Raw genomic sequence first — 26,404 nt, 5'->3', positions numbered from 1 at the left:
AAAGTATATTTTTTACATATAAGCCACATAATAAACACATCACCCAGCTACACTATAAAATTCTCAACACCACTATAAATACCCTACCTAAAATTATTTTAACCAACTTCACTATTCATGATATCACAAGACATCACATAAAAATCCGATCTCTAGAAAAAACTAGACTTAGGAAGGATCATCATGTCGAGGGTAATTTTTCCTTAAGCTCCCTTACTCATGATTCGGGTCATAGGTCGCCAACTACCTCTCATCTTCGCAAAGGTTTATGACCCTAGAAAAGAGAGCTGATTGTTAGGTTGCTAGGATGTCCTCAACCAAGATTTTCTGATGCCTAATTCAGTACGGAGTTCGAGATAGAAGAAGCGATCTAAACGTGGTACAGTATTTAATACGGGTTTTCAGTGTAATAAATGTCTTACCATAAATGAACTATATATGAGCTATTTATAGTGTTTGAATGGGTCCACTTGCCGGTTTGAAGGGATCCACTTCTATTGCGTCACATCAGGTAAATCAACGATCTCCAACAGCAGGTCTTGTGAGTCGAGTCGTGGACTCAGGGTGGGTTCGACGATGCAACCCAACATGAGAGGGTGCGGATCTTTTGACTAACCCTATAATAAATGTCTATTTTGAGGGCATTTGTGTCATTTCATTGATAATTTTCTTGATCCCCATAAACTCAGTACCATATCCACATCATAGTTAAATCCTTTAGTCAAAAGATGAAAAATTCTTACCCGAATTAAATTTGACAGAACCAAACCAAACAAAACTAATCACAAAGCAAGTGTATCATACTTGTTGGTCGCTTTCCTTGAACAGTATACCAATCACACTACAAATATATTGCACTTATTATATAATTGATTTATGTTTAGTCGAAACTCGTTCGAATTACAATTTTTGCTTAAAAGATTGCATATTAAGAATAAACTCACAAAACTTGTGATTCTGCCATAATTTGGGGCTCTCATGAGATGCAAATGCTAGATTCGACCGTATAAAAACTGAAACACTGGATTTTCTTCTTTCTGTTTGAAGTTACGAAAGAGAAACTAGAGACTATACAATTCTATAGGCAGAGTTCGTTTGCAGCATTTATGATAATCGCAAAAGGACACAATCACAACCCTCAAAAACCATGCAACATTGTGAATATAAAATTAGAAAACGCGTGTTTACTGTCAACTGTGCAGATAAATACGACCTCAGTCCAATCCCAGTTGCAGACCCTAAAGTCAAATCCCAAATCCACGCATATATAATAATGCAGAGAAATAATTCCGGGCCAATGCTGAGTGTGAAGCAGCAGAAGACAGTTGAGCAAAATAACTCACTTGCTCACCTCAACACCAACATGCATTTAAGTTACTATGTGGGTGACAGTTGAAAATATTGTAGTAAGTGGACCTACAACGTGGTACTGATCGATTGCAGTGTTCTTTTTCTAGTTTGGGCAGTATAAATAGGGTTCGAGGGTGTATGGGTTGCATTGTGTTTTTGGTTTCTTGCATGCATGATGAGTGGGTTTTGCCGTTGTAGTGTGGGTTTTGTGTTGGTGGTTTTGATTGTGGAAGGTGTGGTTTTGAGTGATGTTAATGGGGATGAGAAGTTCTTGCATAAACCTTTGCTTGGAAGGGGGTTTGGGGGAGGACTAGGGCATGGCATTTATAGGAAAGGGTTCAGGCATGGGTTTGGCGGGCTTGGAGGTGGAGGTGGTGCAGGTGGTGGGTTAGGAGGTGGGGCGGGTCTTGGAGGTGGTGGGTTAGGAGCTGGTGTTGGTGGTGGAGGCGGTCTTGGAGGTGGTGCAGGCGGTGGTCTTGGAGGTGGAGGTGGTCTAGGTGGTGGAGTAGGAGGTGGAGCTGGTGGCGGAGTTGGTGGAGGAGCTGGAGGAGGTGGAGGGCTTGGAGGCGGAGGGGGTCTAGGCGGTGGAGCTGGTGGAGGACTTGGTGGGGGAGCAGGAGGAGGTGGGGGGCTTGGAGCCGGAGGTGGGCTAGGCGGTGGAGTGGGAGGCGGAGCTGGTGGAGGACTTGGTGGGGGAGCAGGAGGAGGTGGTGGGCTTGGAGGCGGAGGGGGTCTAGGCGGTGGAGTGGGAGGCGGAGCTGGTGGAGGACTTGGTGGGGGAGCAGGAGGAGGTGGTGGGCTTGGAGGCGGAGGGGGTCTAGGCGGTGGAGTGGGAGGCGGAGCTGGTGGAGGACTTGGTGGGGGAGCAGGAGGAGGTGGTGGGCTTGGAGGCGGAGGGGGTCTAGGCGGTGGAGTGGGAGGCGGAGCTGGTGGAGGACTTGGTGGGAGAGCAGGAAGAGGTGGTGGGCTTGGAGGCGGAGGGGGTCTAGGCGGTGGAGCTGGTGGAGGACTTGGTGGGGGAGCAGGAGCAGGTGCCGGGCTTGGAGGCGGAGGTGGTCTAGGCGGTGGAGCTGGTGGGGGAGCAGGAGGAGGTGGGGGGCTTGGAGGGGGAGGTGGTCTAGGCGGTGGAGTGGGAGGCGGAGCTGGCGGTGGAGTAGGAGGTGGAGCTGGTGGGGGAGCAGGAGGAGGTGGAGGACTCGGCGGAGGTGCGGGAGGTGGGGGCGGTTTTGGTGGTGGCGCTGGGGGAGGCTTTGGAGCAGGTGCAGGTTTCGGCGCTGGTGGAGGATTAGGAGGCGGAGGAGGAGGAGGTGGTGGCTTTGGAGGCGGTGGTGGTGGAGGTCTGGGCGGTGGGTTTGGTGGTGGCGCAGGGTTCGGAGGTGGAGCAGGATTTGGAGGTGGGGGAGGCCACTAATTTTAGTACCCATCAACCTTTCTCTTAATGGTATAGCAAATCAACTCTCTTGAATTCCAAAAATGAATGTATTTGCTTCCACTCTGCAAAGGCACACCACATTCCATTTTGTACACATAATATTATTACAATCACGAGAATGGATTGGGTTAGAACTAAAGGCACACTCCATTTTGCAAGAGAAATTTGCCTACTCTCTGTAATCCTAAAATTTCCCAAGTATTGTTCTAATTGTTCACTGTAGTTGAGTAAGACACAGTTTGTGATGCAACCAATACTAGGAATTGGTAATGAAATGAATTTGAATGAGATGAGAGTTTTTATTTGTTTTTTTAATATCTGTTTCCACATAAAAGTGCAATATAATTATTATAATTTATGCAGATAATTACGATTTTGATCCTCAAATAAAACCACTTTTACAGTATTGGTCCTCAAACAATTTAAAATTACAGCTTTTTGAGTTCTTCCGTTAATAAAATCGTTAAAGTCGACGGAAGTTTCATTTTAAGGGGGGAGAATAGCCATTCTCCTTTTATGGTTTGTGGTATTTTTTAAGTTTTGGTCCAATAAACCTGTTTTCTCATTTTTCTTCAAGCTTCAAAAGAGCGGAAAAAAAAAAGGAATTTAATCAATAAATTTAATAATACAAGCTTAATTTTTCTTTATTTATTTTGTCTTTCTTTCTAAATTGTTCTAATTTATGGATAAAAAAGAATATGATGATAAAGCCAATATTTTAAAGACAATAAAATAAATATAATAAAACTAATATTTTGCGTTACATATAATTTATAGGTATTGCATTATATACAAAACTTATTATTGACTATATTTTGTTAAGACTATTAGAAAAATTTGTAGTTTAAATTCATTTTTATTTTATTTTATTTCTCTCTTGAAACTTAAAAAAATTGGTACATTGGCCCAAAGCTTGAAAAATAACACAAAGTGGGAGGAAAATGACTTCCCCCTCCCCCCCCCCCCCCCCCCAAAAAAAAAAAATGAAACTTCCATTAACTTTGACAATTTTATCAATGGAAGGACTAAAAATGCTAAAAATAAAATGATGACCAAAATTACAATATCAAATTATTTAAAAAATAAATTTGCATAAATAACTTTGTTTAAGGGCCAAAATTTCATTTATCCCTAATTGAACCGTTATGTTTTTTTTTTTTTTTGTACAATTGTTAAGTCAATCTGTTTTAGATACTTTTTTAGATGATATTTTTATTTTGTTTTTGTTTTACAATAAAAAAAATTATGTTCTTTGTCCTGTAATTTTAGGTTGTTAATATTTCTGATCCTATAATTTATTTTATTTACATATTTAACCCTTTTTTTTATAAATGAATTTAGTTTTGAACATCTCACATTTGGTCATCTTTTTGACAATTTTAGTTACGCATTGATAATTTTGGTCCCTTTCACACTGTAATAGATATCATTTTTTATCCTGTAACTACTTTAGGATCAAAGTTATCAACACAGGACTAAATTTATCAAAAAATAATCAAATATGAAATGTTTAGAATTAAATTTATCAAAAAAAAAAAGGACTAATGCGTAAATGAACCAAAAGTGCTAATGATATGAAATTATAGGACAAAAATGTAATTTTACCATGATGTAATTAGGTCACTCCACAGTGGTTGATAAAATTTTGAACAGAAGTAATGGTAGATGAGCCTAATCCATTTATAGTTTTTATTATCATATAAATGTACGAGATTTAGGGTCTAGCAAAATGGAGTCGATAAGGCTTAGCGGTGGTTGAGTAATTGATAAATTGATTTTGATTTTTTTTAAAATGATAATGAAAGAATTTTCTTTAATTCTAATGAAAGAATTTAAAAAATTATTAATTATGGACATAGTCATCTCTCGTCAGATTGAAAAGTACAACCATCACATTTTGCAGTTGTTATGGTTCTTCAAGTTCAAGAACTAATCTTGTATTATTCGAATTGAGGAGTACCAGTCATACCGACCAAGTTTTCAAAGGCTGTCATTTGATGATTCCTTACAAGTCAGTTCAGTCGACTTGACAATCCTGTCAACCACCTACTAAAGTTGCATGATGTCGGATGTCTATCGTCGATGAAGTTTAACACTCATCCAATGAATACAACATTTAATGCAAGTCTCAATAGGACTCTTGTTGTCATGTTTCGAGATTTTCGATTTGGAACATTTCAGATCCAACCATCAGAAGTTGATTTCATAGCTGTCATCTAATACACAACCCAACTACAAGGGTTGTTCTATTGGTCTGTGGATAGTGGTTGTGATGTTAAAGCAACATGACAATAAACAATAAGCACAACAAACATAGATTGCCGAAAATAACACGTATTTTAATCATCAAATACAATATTACATTACCAAGAAACTACCAAATAGGTTGCAAAACCGCCAATATTGATCACTTATTCTAACAGGATGAACTTTCAAGCCCGTTAACATTTAAAGTTGACGACAAACGGGTGGTAACATAGATGAAATAATTGAAGGATCTCATTTATATACGTGTCATTCTCGATTCTGGCCTGGAGGTCATCAAGTTTTTCCATAAGTAATAGCATGCGGACTCCATTAAAATGTGACGAAGAAATAGATGAGAATAAAAAATGCTAAGTTTTATAAGTTATAGAGCTAAAAGTGCTAATTTCATTTTAAATGTGATTAAAAATAAAACGTGACTAATTTATTAAATCAAAAATACTATTCTCCCTACTTGAAGGCAAAAAGTCAAATTGTTACTTTACTAAAACCAACAAGCTTTGTTAAATATCTCTAGTAAGCCTATACTTTATAATATTAATATTGGCCTACCCTAATTCCCACCTTTATTTTTTTTCTCTTCATTCTTTTGCCTATATATATATGAACAAGTTGGTTATTTTCAAATATTATATATCCCTTTTCTGCATACTTAAAATAATTGTTACAAGAGACATTTTTGAGTAAAGATGTTGCTCAAATACTTATCCAATTTGATTTATGCTTTTTTTATATCTATACTTATAAGTTTTTGTATCTGTGGTGTATCTCAAAAAATAAGATGTCCTATTCAACTTTTATATCAGTTTGGAGATTCAATATCAGATACGGGTAATGCAGTTCGACTTGTCTCTACACTCCCAGCTAGTCGTCGACCTTATGGCGAAATATTTCCTGACAAACCTACCGGACGTTGGTCAGATGGTCGTATTATAATAGATTATATCGGTGAGTGACAATAAAACTGTCTTTCTTCAATTTTTTCGTAATTAACTATATATTAACAAGCATGACATACATATAATTATGTACGTACCTTATAATTGGGTAGTTTCCTGAAGTTTGATACCACTACATGATAACTCATAATCCACATACCAAGAGACTATCACAATCATGCAGACTATTTTTTTTTACTTGAGTTAGATTACGTAATTTTGGTGTTTTTATCTTTTATCTGTTTAGATATGCAAAATAATCCTTTAATTTTTTGATATTTCACGATTTTGATCCTTACAGTATCAGATATTGCAAAAGTTGTCGGAATAAATCATGTGCCTCTTGCAGTTTTAGCACTTTTATCCTTTATCTTCTAGAATCCCAAAAGAGTTGTACGAAACTTTTAAGAAAGAATGAGGTGACCCATGGACTTTTGCAAAATCCGATATCGAAAGAACCAAAATTATAAAAAATAAAAAAGTTATAGGGCTCTTTTGCAATTATAGATAAATATATAACAACAATGCCAAAGTGCTGAAATTACATAACCAAAAATACATTTAGACCAATAAATCATACAAATTTTCCATCATTAATTTCAATTAAAGCATGTTCTTTGCTTATACACATGTTGACAGCCATGGCTCTTGGGCTTCCACCACTAAACCCTTACTTGAACAAGAATGCATCATTCAACAATGGAGTGAACTTCGCGGTGGGGTCAGCTACAACACTTGACCATTCATTTTATTTGGCGAGGGGGATCAACACTATACCCTCACCCTCTCTTGCTCCTCAATTATGCTGGTTTAAGACATATCTCAGCTCCATTTGTTCCACACCAACAGGTATTCATTGGGTCCATCAATCCAAATTTATTTTCTTGATGCCCAATTTTTTAAGTATGATTAATTGTTATGAGTAGTAATAAATAATCACTGATTACGGTCGGACAATGATTTTTGGTCATGGTTTTTTAGAGTGTGGCTAAAAGGTGCCATGCATGGCAGATTTTTTTTTACTATAACCCATAGATGTGGTGAATAGTTTTTTTTATGGTGGAAAATTTAGTTTTTTGCATCGATTTTATTTAACCGTGGTTAATAATAGTTATTTACAACGATTTTTTTGGTCATATGTAGCCTTTAATATTGTAGCAAATAGTAATTTTTTTCGTAGTGAAAATAGTTATGAGGCACTTTTTAAGAACATTATGAGTAATGATTAGTTTACAGCACACACCCCTGAAGTTTGCCATAATTACAAAATACCTCATTATTATTTGAAAAATTATAAATACTCTCCTAAGATTACAAGTATCCGCTTATGACAACGCATTGTAGGAGCGTATTTATAATTTCAGGAGAGTGTTTGTAATTTTTCGAATACCGAAAAAGTATTTGTAATTATAACAAATCTCATAAGAGTTCCTCGTAATTTACCCTAAAAAATAATGTACCATTTTAAAAATTTAAAATGGCAGACACATACATAATTTTTTAAAAAGTTCATAGGGAGTTATTCTCTATCTGTAGGCACTATATTTTCATAGGGAGTTATGTATCTCTATATATATAGGCATTATTTCATGACTAATCAATAATCAAACCTTCGTTAATAAAGAGGACCTCGTACATGAAATTTCTTTCCTTATAAATTTATTATTTGACAATATGGTTTGTTTCCATATTCTAATAAATATTATTACAAAAGTAAATTAAGTAGTATAATTGTATAAAAGAAGATGCTTACAAGAAATTCAAATGTAAATTTCAAAGTGCTCCCTTCTCGGTATTTAAAAATTATAAATACCCTAACAAATATTGTCCTATAATGAGCTGTCGCAAAGTGATTTTCTTAGAATATTTGAAATTTTAGAAAATATTTTTAAATTTTCAAATAAAGAGAAGGTATTCATAATTATGACAAATTTCAATAAAAATCATTGTAATTTATCCTAAATTCAGACAGCAAGAGTAGTTACTGTCCTATAATGAATTGTCACAAGGTGATTTTATTAGAATATTTGAAAATTTAGAAAATATTTCTAAATTTTCAAATAAAGAGAAAGTATTCATAATTATTACAAATTTCAATAAAAGCCGTTTGTAATTTATCCTAAATTCAGACAGCAAGAGTAGTAATTCAAGAACTCAAAACCTTGTTGATGAAGGCATGCAACTTGTTAATTGTTATCAGATTGTGCTGATAAGCTAAAGGGATCTCTTTTCATTGTGGGGGAATTTGGATACAACGACATCAACTATCCATATCACCGGGGCAGAACCATTGAAGAGATCCAGACTGCTTTTGTACCTTTTGTAAATCAACTCATTATCAATTCCGCCAGAGTAATTTCCCTTTCTGTTTATTTCATTTGGAAACTTTGGTTTATTATAAAGTAAAACATAATATATAAATCTGACTCGAGATATTGTAAATGAACAAAATACTTTCTATAAAGGAGTTGATTCAACTTGGTGTTTCCCAAGTTGTAGTTCCTGGAAACTTTCCCCTCGGATGCTTCCCTACTTTTCTGAGTGTCGCCAGGAAGAACCGCTCGACGGCCTACGATGATTTTGGGTGCGTGGAGAGTTTGAATGATCTTACAAGTTACGAAAATGATGAGCTGCAAAGAGCTCTGGACTCTCTTAGAATGGAATTCCCTAATACCGTCATACTCTATGCGGACTACTACAATGCTTTTCTATCACTTCTTCGTCAAGCAACCACTTTTGGTCAGTTTTAATTTTTTATTGTTAATTATTTTTGGTAGATATAAAAGTAGAAAAAATTACAATTTAGCCCGTGTGATATGAGAAATGAGCAAAAAAATCAATATAAAGAAAATGGCAAATTACCCTCTGTGTTTTAAAAAATAAAGCAAATTACCCCCTATCTAAATCATTGATAGGGGGTAATTTGCTGATTCTTTTTTTATAGAGGTTTTTTTGCTCGTTTCGCAGGTCATATATGGGTAAATTGCATCTATCTCAAACAAATATATTGTTGAAGTTAAAATGAATTTCTTATGTTTAATAGGGTTTGATACTGAAAAGTTGCTGACACCTTGTTGTGGAGATGATGGTGTGTATGATCTTACACTTCCGACGTTTTGTGGAGGTGTGGGTGTGCCTGTATGCTCTAATCCAAATGTCCGAATACATTGGGATGGCATACATCTGACGCAAGAGGCTTATCGTCGTATGTCTGAAATTATCATTGGAAATTTGGGGATCAACTGCACTCAGTAAAACAAAGATGTAGATCATGATATCCCTAATGAATAAAACAATGTCCTCTTCTGGAGAGGAATAATAATGTATTAGCAAAAAATAAAACCCTCTTTCTTGATTGGATATGAGAATTATTCCATAATCCATATAATTTGGTACATTAATTATCAACTTTACTTTGCTAATCAGAAGGTACAATCATGAAAAGATCAACCAGGCATACTAATTAACTTGGCATGATTATGAATAGGGATTTTTTTTTCTTCTTAATCAGGGAATTTAATGTTGAAATAAATTAAAATTAAATTAGATGGGATGCCGCTGCAACAAAATATAATATTAATAATAAAATATTAAGCAATAGTTTTAAAGCTGTCATTAAAACCATATATTAAATGAGAATAATATTGATTTTAGCACAATATAACTATTAGTGATAAAACTTGTATGTAAAGTCATTACTATAAATAATTAGTAACAGTACAAAAAGGCAGGATTTGGCACGAATAAGACAATCATTTCATATTAGAACGGATTTGGAAACACATAAGTAACGGAACTTGAAAGATGACGTCATGATCCCCATTTTTTATGGGTTAAAATTTTGGAACGGTTTGTATTCGAGCAAAACAATTACAAACTCCGTTGCAAATACCATTCCAAAATAATAACGGTTAATGGTTGGAACTCTGTTTCAAACACATTTTTAGAATTAGGGACGGTTTTGGAATGATCGTTCCTATATGTGTATTGATGGATGCCCAAAAGATGACAGTCAGTAAATATATTTCAAAATGAGGTACAATTTGAAATGGTTTGAGTACACACATAAGCAATTATGCAAAAAACTGTTCCTGGTTATGAGTTTTACTTAAGACGAAATGCGTTCCAAATACCATCCCAAAATTCGGTATACGTTGGAATGGTTTTAGCATTTTATTAATATTGTATTACTAAGATCATTCCAAATAAAGACAACGGCTATAATTCAACGGTCAAAAGCGCCGTTCATATAACCGTCCCATTGACCGTTTCAAAAATCTAAACTAACGGTTACCTTTTAACTGCTAAATATGTGTTTCAGTACCCATTCCAAATACCATTCTAAATTTTTCTATATATGTGTTCCTCTCTTTTCATTTAATCTCACTATCTTCTTCCATTCTTTATATTTTCTCTCTATTTCTTCAATATGTCTTGAATTTTTTTGATCTCTCACTATCCCACTATTATTTTTATGCTCTTGTTCGTCAATCTCTCTTGAATTCGTTAATATATGAAGTTATTTTGATTACATAACAACTTTAACCCTTTATTTATCAATTGATTATATTTGTTGTAATTTTATCAATTAAATTTTATTTTATAATAATATATATATATATATAGGTGTGTGTCTGTGTGTAGGACTCATCATTGTGTTAAGACAAATGAGGAGATGGATATATGAGAAGAACCTATTGAGTTGGGCGGATTATAGTTTAGAGTTTGAGGATGGTGTTGCTACATTTACAAAATATGCCATGTCTCAATATGGATATATAGACGGTGAGAAGATTAATTGTTCCTGTTGGAAGTACAAAAATGAAGTTTTTAAAACCACGGATGAGGTAAATTTCAGTTTGTACAAGAAAGGTTTTATGTCAAATTATTATAATTGGACTTCTTATGGCGAGGAGAGGGTGCAGGAGTATTTTGAGGCCATCATCGCGGCCCATTTGCAGGAGGAGCAAACTTCCATTTCTCATATTCTGGAGGGTACCGGTACTCACTGGGGTGATGCGACGCAGATGGATTGGAAGCAGAGGATAATTTTTAATGCCATCGTGCCGACTGTCTGGTCTTCTAATTATAACCAAGATAGTGTGCTTGATAATAGTACGAGTCGTGTCCTACTGATGCAGGGCCTAATTCATATTACTGTGGGGGCCTCTATGATTATGTGTCGAGCTGGCAGATTGATTTCACGATGTAGTGCATGCTATCGAGTAATCGTTGTGGAATGGTTTCACCCAATCTCAAGTGAGAGTTGTTGCTGAGTTGGTGAATATCAAAGCTGAGGCCATATTTCTCAACATATATATGATCGAATATCCCAATTGGCTGATTATATATTGTCCCGCGATCACACCCTCCCCATGGATTATTATAGTACGAAAAAGTTGATAAGAGACTTGAGTTTACATGTTGAGAAAATTGATGTATGTAAGAATGGTTGCATGTTGTATTGGAAGTACGACATTGATCTGAACTACTGCAAGTTTTGTGGAGAAGCTAGGTACAGTCCGACCAGGAGTGAAATCTAAACCACAAGAAGACCACGTATACCATTCTTAGGTACCTGCCTATTACACCTCACATGCAGATGTTGTATGCTTTAGAAGCGAGTGCCAAGCAAATGACGTGGCATGCCAACACCAAACGGAAGTGGGATCCATGTGTCATCCGTTTGATGCAAAGGTACGGAAACATTTTGACCAGACATATCCCTCATCAGTCACCATCCTAAATTTCTTGAAAATGTGAAAATGATGAAAGCAAGAAGAATGGAAAAGGAACGAAAGAAAATGTTGAAAAAGTAAAAATAACAAGAATAGAATAATTTTTTTAAAAAAAGGAAAAAAATAGAAAAATCGTGAAATCATCACCAATGACTTGATTCAAGAAGAGTCGATTGCATACACATGTAAATGATGAGTTCATATAACTCCATCTCAAAGAACTATTAAAGGGGGATAGGATTTTTCGTCCCATAAATTAGCCCATTTATTATGAAATTATTACTTTTAGTTTTGTATAATCTCGTTCATCATGGTATTAATATTTTTAGTTTTGTATGATCCTATTTATTATGTAATTAGTATTTTTAATCTTGTATATTATAAAAATTACCACCTTTGGTCCCCATATACTTTTCGTCTATATTTAGGGCAAAAACAATAGAATTTATCTTCTTTCACAAAAAATGAAATCCCAACACTTTCTATATTTACTTAAATTGAAACCACGTAAAAGCAACACAAAGAATCATGTATTTCACAAATAAAGAAGTAGGCCAAATAAAGCATTCATATGCTACTGTTGGAAGAAGAGTCAATTTTTCGTCTAACAAAAAATACTTAACAGCCACGTACTACGTATATGACCTACACCGTTAAATCGTAAACGAAAAAATAAATTAAGACAAGAAAAATTAATTTTTTATAAGTTACGAAACCAAAGACAATAATTTTATAATAAATCGAACCAAAAATAAAATGGGCCTGGAAAAAAAAATATTATTTCCCCTACTTGAAGGCAAAAGGCAAAAGGCAAATCGTTACATTTTATCATTAAAATCCACAACCATTGTCAAATATTTCCAATAATGCTATATCTTATAATGTCAATATTGGCCTACCCTAATTCCCAATAGATTGCACCTCAATTATTTCTTCTGCCTATATATAGTATGAACAAGGTGGCCATTTTCAGATATTCCATATCCGTTTCCTCCACAGACAAATTAAAGAATTGTTGGAAGAAGGGTTTTTGAGTAAAGATGCTGCTCAAATACTTATCCAATTTGATTTTTGCTTTTTCTATATCCATACTTATGTGCTTTTCACTTTGTGGTGTATCTCAAACAATAAGATGTCCAATTCAATCTTTATATCAGTTTGGAGACTCAATATCTGATACGGGTAATGCAATTCGAATTGTCCCTCTACTCGCAGCTAGTCGTCGACCTTACGGCGAAACATTTCCTGGCAAACCTACCGGCCGTTGGTCAGATGGCCGTCTTATAATAGATTATATAGGTGCGTGACCGTAAAGCTGTCTTTCTTTTTTAACTTTTTGCTATGCATATTGCGATTTTGGTCTTTCCACTACCAAAATTTGCAAATGTTGTTGGAATAAATCATGTGCCTCTCGTAATTTTGACATTTCAACTTTTATCTTTCTATGATTGCAATAGAGTCCCGTAACTTTCGGATATCCCGCAATTTGGTCCTTCCGATGCTTTTGCCAACATGGGCGAAAGTTTTTAAAAAAAAATGAGGTGGCACATGATTTATTCCGATAATTTTTGCAAAATCCGACAACCAAAGGACCAAAATTACTAAACTTCAAAACATTACAGGATTCTTTTGCAATCATAAAAAGATAAAAAGTAATAATACCAAAATTACAAGACCAAAATTTCAGTTGTTTGCTTATACATATTGACAGCCATGACTCTTGGGCTTCCACTACTAAACCCTTACTTGGACAAGACTGCTTCATTCAACAACGGAGTGAATTTCGCGGTGGCGTCAGCTACAGCACTTGACCCTTCATTTTATTTGGTGAGGGGGATCATCAATCCACCCTTACCCGCTCTTGCTTCTCAATTAAGCTGGTTTAAGACATATATCAGATCCATTTGTTCCACTCCAACAGGTATATATTCATTGGGAACTTCACTCGGCTTTTGTGAGGACATCATCTTTTCAAATTTCATACACTGCAAGAAATGTAACCTTTAATGATTAATGGTTTGTTAATTGTTATCAGATTGTGCTGAGAAGCTAAACGGATCTCTTTTCTTTGTTGGCGAATTTGGATACAACGACATCTACTATCCATATAGCGAAGGCAGATCCGTTCAACAGATCCAGACTTATGTACCTTTAGTAAATCAACTCATTATCAATTCCACCAGAGTAATTTACCTCTCAATACTTTAAAAAATGCAGTAATTTATTTCTTTATGTTTTTCAAATGAAGATACGTACTTCCTTATATACGGAGGTAAATTGCTATTTTTCTTTTTAGGGAGATGATTTGTTTATTTGTAATGTCACGTGAAGGTAAATTGCACGTAATGAATTCTTAACTTTGTGAAGGAGTTGATTCAACTTGGTGTTTCCCAAGTTGTAGTTCCTGGAAACTTTCCCCTCGGATGCTTCCCTGCCTTTCTGGTTGTCGCCTGGAGGAACCGTTCGACGGCCTACGATGATTTTGGATGCGTGAAGAGTGTGAATGATCTTACAAGTTACGAAAATGATGATCGACAAAGAGCTCTGAACTCTCTTAGAATGGAATTTCCTAATACCGTCATACTCTATGCGGACTACTACAATGCTTTTCTGTCACTTCTTCGTCAAGCAACCACTTTTGGTCAGTTTTAAGTTTTTTTAATTGTTTTTGGTGGATTGAAAAAATAGAAAAACATACAATTTATCCTCATGTGATATGAGAAATGAACAAAAAAATCACGATAAAGAAAATAACAAATAACCCCCCCTGTTTAAAAAATTGAAGTAAATTACCCTCTATCTAAATCATTGAAAGGGAGTAATTTGCTGATTCTTTTTTATAAGGGTTTTTTTGCTCGTTTCACGTACGGTAAATTGCATCTAACTCAAACAAATATATCGTTGAAGTTGAAATGAATTTCTTATTCTAAATAGGGTTTGATACTGAAAACTTGCTGACACCTTGTTGTGGAGATGATGGTGTGTATAATGCTCTTCTTCCGACGTTTTGTGGAGGTTTGGGTGTGCCTGTATGCTCTAATCCAAATGCCCGAATACATTGGGATGGCATACATCTGACGCAAGAGGCTTATCGTCGTATGTCTGAGATTATCATTAGAAACTTGGGGATCAACTGCACTCAGTAAAACAAAGATGTAGATCATGATATCGTCTGATGTATATCTAATAAATAACACAATGTCCTCTTCTGGAGAGGAATAATAATGTATTAGCAAAAAATAAAACCCTCTTTCTTGATTGGGTATGAGAATTATTCCATAATCTATATAATTTGGTACATTAATTGGTGATATATGCACGTTATCAATGATTCAATTCATATATATATATATATATATTCAATAATTACAGAATTGTAAATATAATCATAAAATAATATTTATAACAGATTCAATTGAAATGAGATAAATATTTACACGTTTCATGAGATTCTGGTCCATATAATTCAGATATTATGGAATTGTAAACTCTCAACTTTAACTATTAAATTAAGACCAAATTAATCTATTTTTCTTTTCCATATTAGAAATAAAAAAAAACAATCTAGAGCAACACTCCTTTTTCTATTAATCTGAAGCTGAATTAATTATATAACAAGTGGAATATTTTTATCGTGTGATTGACATACAATTTTTTAGAAGAGTGATTAATTACATGACAATTGTAATACACCTTGCCATGTGATTTGTTTGGTTCAATCAAATCTAATTTACGAAAGAATTTTCCCAATCTAAAGCAGCTTATTGCTCAACCCGCGGAACACATGTATCACATGCATGTCAATTATTACAACCGACCAATTAACGACTGTGGTGTGGCAGAATGTGGAATTAGCAAATATGTTGGTCAGGCCAAGCTCTCTATTTCTTGAAGATTTTTCAAAGAAGGGTTTGGGTCAGTGAAGAGGGTTTACATAGTGTGCCCGGAGGATATGGGCATTCCCCTGAATTTCCTGCGCGGGCTAGTTGCGACCATTGGAGTTGGACCAAGTGAAGGAAATGAGAACGCTGATCACATGGCTATGCTCTCAAAGACCCAACAGCTTTCCCAATGTCTACTTGAGATTATTGCAAACTATTATGTCTAGTTCCTACTAGAACTGTGCCTTTTCTAATTCCAAGAATTAATTATGGTTGTAATGATTTGTCAATGCCTATATATAATTGCTTCATACGTGCAAGTACTGTACTAGTGTTTGTTTTGTTTTTTTTTTAATGATTTTCATCTTCTATTTCCCTTGAATAGGGATTTTTTTTTTTGTCTTCTTAATCAGGGAATTTAATGTTGAAATAAAATTAAAATTAAATTAAATGGGATGCCGCTGCAATAAAATATAATATTAATTATAGAATATTAAGAAATAGTTTTAAAGCTGTCATTAAAACTATATATTAAATGACAACAATATTGATTTTAGCACAATATAACTTTAGTGATAAAACTTGTATGTAAAGTTATTACTATAAATAATTAGTAACGGTACAATTACTACAAAAAAGGCAGAATTTGACACGAATAAAACAACCATTCCAAAACTCATTTCATATTAGAACGGGTTTGAAACACATAAGAAACGAAACTTGAAAGATGACGTTATGATCCCATTTTTTATGGGTTAAAATTTTGGAATGGCCAAACGGTTCCAATATGTATTCGAGCAAAACAATTACAAACTTCATTGCAAATACCATTCAACAATAATAACGGTTAATTGTTGAAACTCTGTTTGGAACACATTATTAAAATTAGGAACGGTTTTGCAATGATCGTTCCTATATGTGTATCGATGGATGTCCAAAAGATGACAACTAGTAAATATATTCTAAAATGAGGCACAATTTGGAACGGGTTGAGTACACACATAAGCAATTATGCAAAAAACCATTCCTAATTATGAGTTTTACTAAGACGAAATGCATTCAAATACCATCCCAAAATCCAATATATGTTGGAACGGTTTTAGCATTTTATTAATATTGTATTACTAAGATCGTTCCAAATAAAGTACAACGGAGTTTAATGGTCAAAAGCACCGTTCATAAAACCGTCCCATTGACCGTTTCAAAAATCAAAATTAACGGTTAAATATGTGTTTCAGTACTCATTCAAAAAACCATTCCAAATTTTTCTATATATATGTGTTCCTCTCTTTTCATTTAATCTTACTGCCTTCTTCCATTCTTCATATTTTCTCTCTATTTCCTCAATATATCTCGAATTTTTTTATCTCTCACTATCCCACTATTGTTTTTATGCTCTTGTTCGTCAATCTCTCTCGAATTTTCGTTAATATTTGAAGTTATTTTGATTAGGTAACAACTTTAACCCTTTATTATCAATTGATTATATTTGTTGTAATTTTGTCAATTAAATTTAATTTTATAATATATATATATGTGTGTGTGTGTGTGTCTGTGTGTAAGATTCGTCATCATGTTAAGACAATTGAGGAGATAGATGTATGAGAAGATCTTGTCGAGTAGGGCGGGTTTTAGTTTGGAGTTTGAGGATGGTGTTGCTACATTTAGAAAATATGCCAAGTCTCAATATGCATATATAGACTGTGAGAAAATTAAGTGTCCTTGTAGGAAGTGCAAAAATGAAGTTTTCAAAACGACGGATGAGGTAAATTTCAATTTGTACATGAAAAGTTTTATGCCAAACTATTATAATTGGACTTCTCATGGCGAGAAGAGGGTGCAAGAGTAATTGGAGTGCATTTCATTTTAAGTAAAACTCATAATTAGGAACGATTTTTCACATAATTGCTTAGGTGCATACTCAAAATCGTTCCAAATTATACCTAATTTTTTAATATATTTACTAACTGTCATCTTTTGGACCTTAATTGTCTCACATATAGGAACGGTCAATGCAAGACCATCCCTAATTCTAATAATATATTCCAAACAGAGTTCCAACCATTTACATTCACTATGTTCGAACAGTCTTTAGAACGACTTTTGTAACTGCTTATTTCGAACACCTTTTGGCACGGTTTGGCCGTTTCGAAAATTTAATTCATAAAAAATCCCGCTTTTTTGTAGTGATATCTAATTAATGACCTATTACTTTGGTGTATTATTTTGCTTGGTCGAAATCTACTTCCTCTATGACTATAGGGGTTTCTTTCTCTTTCGCTTTGAGGAAATATTCCTGCGAAATAAAGATTATTCATTATCTAACATATAAGCAGCAGTTTTATGATGATATAACAAATTGCTATATTAGGAAATTGACAAGGTTTTTTGAAATAATTTCTGTGATTCCATCAACTCTTCATCATATTATTCTTTAGATTCTCTTAAGCTTTGCTTTATATTCAATTGGCTCATTTCAAAACTCAAATATATAAATAGACCACTTTAATCCATTCATAAAGTAAGTTTCTCCTTCAATTAACTCTTCAGCCCATAGGGCTCAAGGTTCGACCCCTCTAAGACGATCACCAGCTCAGGGCTCTAACTGTTGATCAAGAAGGGCCTAACCGGAGGAATTTGCTAGCCACTCAGAGGGAAGTCCCATTGGACATGTGGTACAACAAAGAATAACTCCCTTTCCAATTTTTGGGAGCACTTGGGGTATGCAAAAAACTCTTGTTCGATGTCTCAGCTCCGTAAAGCTTGTTACGAGGTGAAAGTAGGGGTGATAGATGAATCGAGCTAGCGAGCTGACTCGATTTTAAGCTTGCTCGAACTCAAGCCTCTAACGAGCTTGCGAGGTTTTTCAAATATTTTTATTTTTCATATATTTTTTATTTTTCAATTTTTTATATATTAAACTCCATATTCAATACTTTACATTCAAATTTAACCAGATATTATAATTATTAAGTATATCACATACTTTAAATTTAGCTAATGATAAAATATGATATTTTTTTATTTATATATTTAATCTCTATGGAGAAATAAGCTTAATTAACAAGTTAGTAAGTCCATTATTATTACTATATATATTTTATTTTATAGTAATTATTAATTTTTTGAATTATCTAATAATTTAAGAAAATTAGGAATATATTCTTGTTAAAAATAATTTGGGCTTATCAATCTAACATAATAAACAAATATTTCGAAAATAAATTTTTATTTTACTTATAAATAAAAATTTAAAAATAAGAAAAAAAAATGCTCAATCTCGAAATTACGTGCTCGAGCTCGAGCCAAAATTTTTGGCCGAGCTCGACTCGAGTTCGGCTCATTTACAACCCTAGGCAAAAGGAATAGGGAGCAAGTTGATTTAAAGGGACTTCAAAGTCGCTGGCTACTTCACAATAAAAAGATTGAAATAAACATTTATGATGGAAGATGACGAACAAAAAAGGAAACAAGATGTAGTCCACCAAGAACACCATCTTTTGGCAAGGGCAACGATAAGTTATGAGGGATAAAATTGCCCCAGAGAAGCAGGCAAGTCGGAACTCTCTCATGTAGAAACCTTTTACTCTAATGAACTGGTGATAATTTCCATCATATTAGAGTGTGGGAAAACTGAATGATGCCTTAAAAATACACGTGGTCTGAGAGAGAGCCCAATTTAGGTGAACCACAAGAAGAATCCAAGATTACACATGACCCGAGGAGGAAAAAACCTAACGCTTGGATTCCCTAAGGGTTTGCTAAACAAGAAAGCTGGGAGGAAGCCCAAGAAAAACTACAGTAGGCCCAGATGGGAGGATGACCTGCGGCCACCTGGTCATAAACACATTCCCGCTTACATATAGTTGAACCCTAGCCGGATAGGTATTGGGATGATGACGCCTCTCCTACCACGAAAGATGCCCCTACGATCTAGGGGATTCTGGGATCTGTTTCAACCTGCCCCTAGGAAGTCCAAGGGCTAACAAAACACTCGTATCATCTTGCATTACTCTTTTACCGCTTCAATTCTTTTTTTTTTTCTATTGTTTACTAACTTGAATATCTTAGTACTAATGTTTTTTTTTGTAAGTCCTAATTCTAGGACTTGTGCAAAAGCTCGGCTCAAAAACTAGTGTCACATGTGTCTATACGAGCAACGATTGCTTGCATGAGATCTATATATGTATTTAAAATAAAAAATAATTAATATATGTATATTTAACTGATAATTATTTTTTTAATTTAAAATTAAATATGAACACTTGTGCCACTTATTACCTCAATACAAATGTCCGCATCAGTATGCAACGAAATCCCGTCAACGAGAGAAGTAAGAACCCCTACAACAATTCCCGATTATTGCGTGTATGGACGGAGGGATTTCCGGAGGCACAGCCGCAGGCGGCGGAGCTAGCCCTGCGCCGTTCCTCTTAAAGACGTATGAGATGGTAGATGATAAGACGACGGATGCCATCGTATCCTGGAGTGGCAGCAAGAAGAGCTTCGTGGTGTGGAACCCCCCGGAATTCGCCCGCGTCCTCCTCCCTTCTTACTTTAAGCACAATAACTTCTCCAGCTTCATCCGGCAGCTCAACACCTACGTATGCTTCTCTCTGAATTAAAGTACACACTATTGAACTAATTTTCCCTGTAGAGTGCATTTCCGGCGTAAAATATTATAATTAGGGTTTGTAATTGTTAGTTTATGTTTAGATGGGTGTTAAATTCGGTTACTGCTCTAGCGATGTGAATCGACCATGGCCGTGCTGTTTGTTCAAAACTTATTTCCCTGAAATGATTGTTTTATCCAAGTTATCAGGTGGTGTTGGTTTACCTGTGCATTCACTAAAAAATTTATACAGTAACTTCATGGTTTTGTGTAAATGTTAGGCCCTTTTGGTAACCACGGATTTTTTAGAATGGAGAAGCATATATTTCTTCTTCTCTAATTTGAACATAAAAGTTCCTGAAAGCAACACAATTTGCTTCGACTGCCCTTTATCTTCTTTTTTCTGTAGTATTTCTTTTATTGGTGCAACCAATTTCCTTTGCTTATGTCGTCCAGTTATATCTTTGATGTCTGCTATTCCACCCCAGTTTTGTCTACTGTGACCAATCATCATACAATGATGAAAGCAGGTAGTTTTGGTGCTATTCCCACAAGTCCTAATTCAGTGAAAGACAACTTTGGTGTCTGCTATTCCACCCGAATTCTGTCTAAAGAACCAAAAGTACCAATCTTCTCTGATGCTTGGATTTCTTCAATACTCACTCACTTTTATTGTGGTTATTTAAGAGCTTTCATTTGTTATTAGGCACTTGCACCCCATCTAAACTTGTGATAAAAGCACGCAAACAAGGTGAAAGACCTGTATATGAGACATAGTTTCTAATTTGATGTTTTGTGCGTGATCTAAAATCTTTTGTGAAGCTATGGACCAGCTGATATCATCATCAAGAGGATTGGTTTTACAATTACCTATACTTACTCTCAGATTCAGTTCAGGTTCTTGATTAGATTCAAGACTTTGTTGGTTGCTTGATCTCCTTTTGATAGAATCTCCTTTGAGATAGACATGAGGTTTGTTGGTAAAAAACTTTTTCATAATGGTTAGCTTGTGGAAAGACGGGAAGGACTTACTTCAAAACTTGGTTTTTTGGAGTTAACTTATATCTGAGAAGTGGATAGATTGTACTTAGGCTGTGGAGACTTGGATTACTATGGGGCTTGTATTGTGATGGACTTGGAGTGTCCCAAAATTGATGTTCCTGAGGATCATTTAGATTATCCTCCCCTTGAATATTGGCTTGGGATAATATGACTAAGGGAGTGTTTGCAAAAACTTGTGTAGTTGTGTTTTTAGAAAAGTGATTTTTGTTGAAAAAGTTGGAAGTTGTTGTAGAATCAAAAGTGGGTAGTGTTTATAAAAGAATTGAAAAACAGATAAAAGCTAAATTGGGTAGTTTTTGGGAAAAAACACTTCTAAAACAAGTTTAATTGATTAAAGATTGTTTTGTCCTAATGTGTTAAAAAAGATACAATTTTGGCTTAATATTTGCACTTGTCTTTTGATAAGAATAATCATTTTCTCTCAAAATAATAAATTTTATTTCAATTAGTACATATCATATTTGAATATTTTTCATTTATATTATTAAATTATTGAATACTAATAAAAACTGAATGTTTAATTCAATAATGCTCTCAAATATGAAATATAATTGTGCATTCATACCGAATGAATAACTTGCATGATTGCGACAAATATATATTTTCTTAATTAATCATAGCAAATTATATTTTTCTATGATATAGGAATAATATCAAATAATATAGAGAATATTATATAAAAATTCTAAAATTTTAAATGTGAAATTATAAATTTTGTTAGTGATAAATTAGTCATATTATTTAAGAACTTTAACATCAACTTTAGATGAGCAGTTTTTTAAACAACTAAAAAAGTATGAAGATCAAATTAAGATTATTATAATAAGGATAAAGTAGTCTAATGGAAGTTGAGTTTATTTACGAAAATGCCAAAGTAGCTAGAAACACCCCCCAAGTTGCTTCTAGCTTTTGGCTTAAAAGTGCTTTTTGTAGCAATTTCAGAAGTAGAGGTTGCCATCCCGAATATGTCAAAAGTGTTTTTTTGAAACCAGAAGCTGAAAAATGCTTTTTCAAAGCTGTCGCAACACCCCCGAAGCTTGTACCTTCACTTATTTTCTGGAGAATAAACTTGTAACCGTTTTGTTGAAGAAATATCGAAGCAGAAAACATTTCACAGATTTCGGAGCAAGGTTACTTGGAATATTGATGATTATGGACAAAAATAAAACAACAAAAGACCTGAATGTTGAAGAGAACCTGAGTATTTGGAAACTCTCGGAGAAGTTTTGACTTGGTCTTGGTGTTAAAAGTTCGTTAAGGCATTCCATTGATTTGGTATGTTGTTGTAAGCATAGCTTCCCCCTGAAGTGTTCGGTGACTTATGTGGTGAACAAGAGTGATCTGGCAACCTCCTTGAGAGGCTTGTTCTTGTGCTTAGTAGCCTATTTCTATCAATACTTGAACTTTGATAAATGATGCCCTGACTCAAAACTTAATCACCAAGAATGAAGAATTAAAATACTCTTTTTCATTATGAGTTCTCAAGCTTTAAATTTTGGAGAAATTGGTTTAGTGTTCTGGAGTTCAAGTTTTGGAAGATTTTGGCATGCCCTCTGATTATCGTCAATGGATGTGATGTGAACCCACGAGAACCAGTACTTTTTTCTTTGGCCTGTATCGCTATGAATTATGTCTATAAGGATCTAAACGTTCGCAAGGTTTAATAGAATACATGTTCTGAGTATGTTTAGAATATTGATTCACACTAGAATAAATTTGCATCTGTGTTAATGAATGATGATGGGAGCAATTTTTTGAGATATAGAAAACTTTGGGTGAGCTAATTGGTAGTGCCATAACATGATAGCACTGTTATTATCAGAATGAAACCAATAAACAAAATTGATTTTCATCTACCAAACAACTGGTGTGATGAACTTTTCTATTCTTCATGAGATTCTCGAGCATGCCTTAGCACTTCCAATCATCCTCCCCGGATCCAAGTCCTGCTATAACATGATAGCACCATTACTATTAGAATGAAAAACAGAAAAATAAACTATATTTTCAGATACCAAACAATTAATATGATGTAACAAGGAAAATTATAGTAAGTTTATGGGAAAGCTCTCCAGATAAGGGATCACGGCTCTTGCTCTACTGCCAACAACCACTACATGTCCGCCTCATAGCTTGGAGAAAAGACAAGGAAACAGCAATAGTCCTATGTTGACTTTTTGTTTACCCACTTATTTACTTTTTTATGGCTGAGGTGTCTTGCGCTAATAATTTTTGTTGGTGCTTTATGTTTTTATATTTACATTTTGGGTTAAAACTAGTAACTACTGAAGGCAAATACATTATTGAGGTGTGACTGAGAGGCATCTCTTAATATTAACTTAGTTTCATCTTATAATATATTCAGTTGACTCCAGGAACAACAGTCCACAGTAAATGTAGTTCTTGCATCTATTAGTTGCCGATTCCCTTATGTCTTTTGTGCGTCCCTTTTTTCAGGTTGGGAGGATGGAGGGGACATACTATTTTGTCATTTTATTGTTAACCTATCCTTCTCAGTGTGAAGTGATGAGTTTGATGACTTGACATGTTTATGACAAAATATCATGTATATGCTGGGACTGTTGTAGTGCTTGATTGTAGTTTGTTGCACATATCCTACTGCAGTATTCCTATCAGGTTTTGTTTGGTTAGAATAAAGCGGAAAAAACAATTAGAGAAAGATTGTCTACTCGAGTTTATCTCCTGTTGGCCTCTGGATTTTGTATATCATGGGACTTATTCTTTTATATATGCCTGATCACGAGTCAGTGCCTCTGTGCTTTGTGCAAGCTAGGATTTCCCTTTAGTCTTTATCATGGGATACTATGTACTCTTGCTAAAAAATGCCATGTTTGCTTGTCCTTGTTATCTATGTAAAGTAAAAGTATAAATTTCAGTTTCAGAGACATCAGTTATTGCAGTTCTGATGTAAGACTTATTTTTTTCTCTTTCCTTTTTTTTGACATAAACTAGATCTTTATAATGCAATATGTGGTTATTTACTGGAGAGTAGATAACCTTCTGTTATTGTAGAATAACCTTATGTTATCCAAAAGAAAAGAAAAGGATGAAGAGGAAAAAACTGGAGTAGAGATAAAGTTTGACTTTAGGAATTGTTCAGTAAATTCTGGTAGACGCATGCAAGTATCATATGCTTCAATGTATCATGACATAACCATCTTTGCTAAAATGTCGCACATACTTCCGGTTGTAGGGATTTCGGAAGATTGACCCAGAAAGATGGGAATTTGCTAATGAAGATTTTGTGAAAGATCAAAAGCATCTTCTTAAGAATATTCATCGTAGAAAGCCTATTCATAGCCACAGTCAGCCTCAAGGGTCAATCGATCCTGAAAGAGCGGCATTTGAGGAAGAAATTGATAAGCTGTCACGTGAGAAGACCCTTCTTGAAGGAAATGTGTTAGGGTTCAAGGAGCAGCAGTCTGCAGCAAAGGTACAGTTGGAAAAGCTAACACAGCGTATAGGTAGCATGGAACAGAGGCAGGAGAGGTTGCTAAGCTTCCTGGAAAATGCAGTTCAGAATCCTGAGTTTGTCGAACGCCTGTCTCAGAAGCTTGAATCAATGGATTTTTCTGCATATAGTAAAAAGAGGAGACTCCCTGAGGCAAATCATGTACAATCAATTCAAGACAATGTTTTAGTGGACAATCAAAGCAGCTCCAGGCCTGACTTTGGGAGTATGTCTCACCAAGACTTCTGCAATAAGCTTAGGTTGGAGTTATCACCAGCTGTTTCAGATGTCAACTTGCTTTCTCATAGCACCCAAAGCTCCAATGAAGATGGGGTAAGTCCTCAAAGGAGGATCGAGGGCTGGTCAAAAGATGTGCATGTGAGAACTGCAGGCTTTTTATGCCCTCCTGAAACGTTAGAGCTTTCAGACACTGGGGCTTCTTTGAACTTAAATATGGATTCATCTTTGTCCTGTAAAGTGGGACCTGAAAGCCCAAAACTCCATTCCTTGCAACGCAGCCTGACATCAAATGATGAAGGTGATGATCATCTTTCCTGCCTCTTAAATCTCACTCTTGCTTCATCTCCTTTGGAACTCAACCGAGGTCAAAACTTTGATGGGATGCCTCTATCGAGTCAGGAACACTGTACAGTATCAAGGCTGAACGGCAGTGGTGATAAAGTTGTTCATAGGGCTTCCTCAAAGGATAGAACACCTTCTGATGACACTCAGACATTATCTTCCTCACCTGATGTTCATAATAACAAGCAAGGGCCTGCAACGGTGCAGAACAGGGTAAATGATGTCTTCTGGGAACAATTTTTAACTGAAAGACCTGGTTGCTCAGATACTGAAGAGGCCAGCTCTAATTTTAGGGGAAATCCTTATGATGAACAAGAGAGGAAGCCAGTGAAAGGAATAGCCAGAAACACAAAAGGCATGGAGCATCTTACTCTCTAAGAAACTGACTTCTGTTGTTTGCCATCTTTACTGACTTCTATAACCAGCACCTTGAAAGATTGTTATGTTGTTTGACATCTGATGTGTAATCTTTCCTCATGATAGTATATTATGATTACGTGAGCTTTCTCTATTGATAATGTATAACTACACCAAATCTGGTTAATTCACAATTGAAATCTCTTGTTTCATTTTTGGATCCGCCACTTATATGTTTCATTTTCCCCAATTCATCATTCAAAATAAGGACCTTTAACTAATTATCAACCATTTTGTCCAGGATACCAATACCTAAAGGAAGTTTATGCTTTCATAATCTATGTGAATTGTGGATAATTTTATATTGGAAGATTTTGGATTGGATAATTTTATATTCGTAAGACTCTGGATCCTCAATTCTTTATTTTGAAAATATATTTTGTGGAATAGTGATAAATTTAAAATTTTATTATATTTAAATTCGATTTGAATTTTTATGTTCCGTTGTGTTTTTGTTTTTCCCCGGCCATGTCGTTCCCTTCACGGAGCTACCCGAAGAAGAGTGGATTGGCAGCGACGGGCAGGACTGCCGGGTCAAGAGCAGGAGCTAGAGCATTGAGAGTCTGAGACCCCCTAGTGTCTGTTCTGGAGGTGGAGTCGCAAAAACTGTTGCAGCTCCCTCAAAAGAGTTGTTATCACTTCCATTGTCTGAGCT

At 35.0% G+C, this 26,404-nt stretch overlaps 4 protein-coding genes across 4 annotated transcripts; all 4 read left to right on the top strand.

Annotated features, from left to right (window-relative positions):
• Positions 1–1,259: 1,259 nt before the first annotated feature.
• LOC105158733 (uncharacterized) lies at positions 1,260–3,070 on the top strand. Its single transcript, XM_088878342.1, has one exon. The coding sequence runs from the start codon at positions 1,523–1,525 to the stop codon at positions 2,759–2,761; it is 1,239 nt and encodes a 412-aa protein (XP_088734468.1). The 5' UTR covers positions 1,260–1,522; the 3' UTR covers positions 2,762–3,070.
• Positions 3,071–5,712: 2,642 nt separating this feature from the next.
• LOC105158730 (acetylajmalan esterase-like) lies at positions 5,713–9,407 on the top strand. Its single transcript, XM_011075569.3, has 5 exons — positions 5,713–5,995; positions 6,625–6,834; positions 8,186–8,337; positions 8,451–8,724; positions 9,029–9,407. Exons 1-5 carry the CDS (start codon positions 5,737–5,739, stop codon positions 9,238–9,240), a joined length of 1,107 nt encoding a protein of 368 aa, XP_011073871.2. The 5' UTR covers positions 5,713–5,736; the 3' UTR covers positions 9,241–9,407.
• A 3,299-nt stretch (positions 9,408–12,706) lies between these two features.
• On the top strand, positions 12,707–15,036 carry LOC105158729 (acetylajmalan esterase 2). Its single transcript, XM_011075568.3, has 5 exons — positions 12,707–13,022; positions 13,435–13,644; positions 13,759–13,907; positions 14,091–14,364; positions 14,658–15,036. The coding sequence occupies exons 1-5, from the start codon at positions 12,764–12,766 to the stop codon at positions 14,867–14,869; spliced, it is 1,104 nt and encodes a 367-aa protein (XP_011073870.3). The 5' UTR covers positions 12,707–12,763; the 3' UTR covers positions 14,870–15,036.
• A 4,854-nt stretch (positions 15,037–19,890) lies between these two features.
• Positions 19,891–25,901, top strand: AT-HSFA5 (winged-helix DNA-binding transcription factor family protein). The gene is made up of 2 exons (XM_011075483.3): positions 19,891–20,208; positions 24,493–25,901. Exons 1-2 carry the CDS (start codon positions 19,975–19,977, stop codon positions 25,708–25,710), a joined length of 1,452 nt encoding a protein of 483 aa, XP_011073785.1. The 5' UTR covers positions 19,891–19,974; the 3' UTR covers positions 25,711–25,901.
• Positions 25,902–26,404: the final 503 nt, after the last annotated feature.

This window comes from Sesamum indicum, linkage group LG3 (assembly GCF_026168435.1).
Source record: "Sesamum indicum cultivar Baizhima isolate 11 linkage group LG3, ASM2616843v1, whole genome shotgun sequence".
In the NCBI taxonomy this organism is placed as follows: Eukaryota; Viridiplantae; Streptophyta; class Magnoliopsida; order Lamiales; family Pedaliaceae; genus Sesamum; species Sesamum indicum.
This window is presented reverse-complemented; position numbering and strand designations above follow the sequence as displayed.

What these genes read in the sequence shown, in the direction of transcription:
- AT-HSFA5 (XM_011075483.3), top strand. Translation starts at nt 19,975, where the DNA reads ATGGACGGAGGGATTTCCGGAGGCACAGCCGCAGGCGGCGGAGCTAGC. An exon ending in TCCGGCAGCTCAACACCTAC is followed by an intron (nt 20,209 to 24,492) that starts GTATGCTTCTCT and finishes TTCCGGTTGTAG; the next exon opens with GGATTTCGGAAGATTGACCC.
- LOC105158729 (XM_011075568.3), top strand. Translation starts at nt 12,764, where the DNA reads ATGCTGCTCAAATACTTATCCAATTTGATTTTTGCTTTTTCTATATCC. An exon ending in TCTTATAATAGATTATATAG is followed by an intron (nt 13,023 to 13,434) that starts GTGCGTGACCGT and finishes ACATATTGACAG; the next exon opens with CCATGACTCTTGGGCTTCCA. An exon ending in TCGTCAAGCAACCACTTTTG is followed by an intron (nt 14,365 to 14,657) that starts GTCAGTTTTAAG and finishes TATTCTAAATAG; the next exon opens with GGTTTGATACTGAAAACTTG.
- LOC105158730 (XM_011075569.3), top strand. Translation starts at nt 5,737, where the DNA reads ATGTTGCTCAAATACTTATCCAATTTGATTTATGCTTTTTTTATATCT. An exon ending in TATTATAATAGATTATATCG is followed by an intron (nt 5,996 to 6,624) that starts GTGAGTGACAAT and finishes ACATGTTGACAG; the next exon opens with CCATGGCTCTTGGGCTTCCA. An exon ending in CATTTGTTCCACACCAACAG is followed by an intron (nt 6,835 to 8,185) that starts GTATTCATTGGG and finishes AATTGTTATCAG; the next exon opens with ATTGTGCTGATAAGCTAAAG.
- LOC105158733 (XM_088878342.1), top strand. Translation starts at nt 1,523, where the DNA reads ATGATGAGTGGGTTTTGCCGTTGTAGTGTGGGTTTTGTGTTGGTGGTT.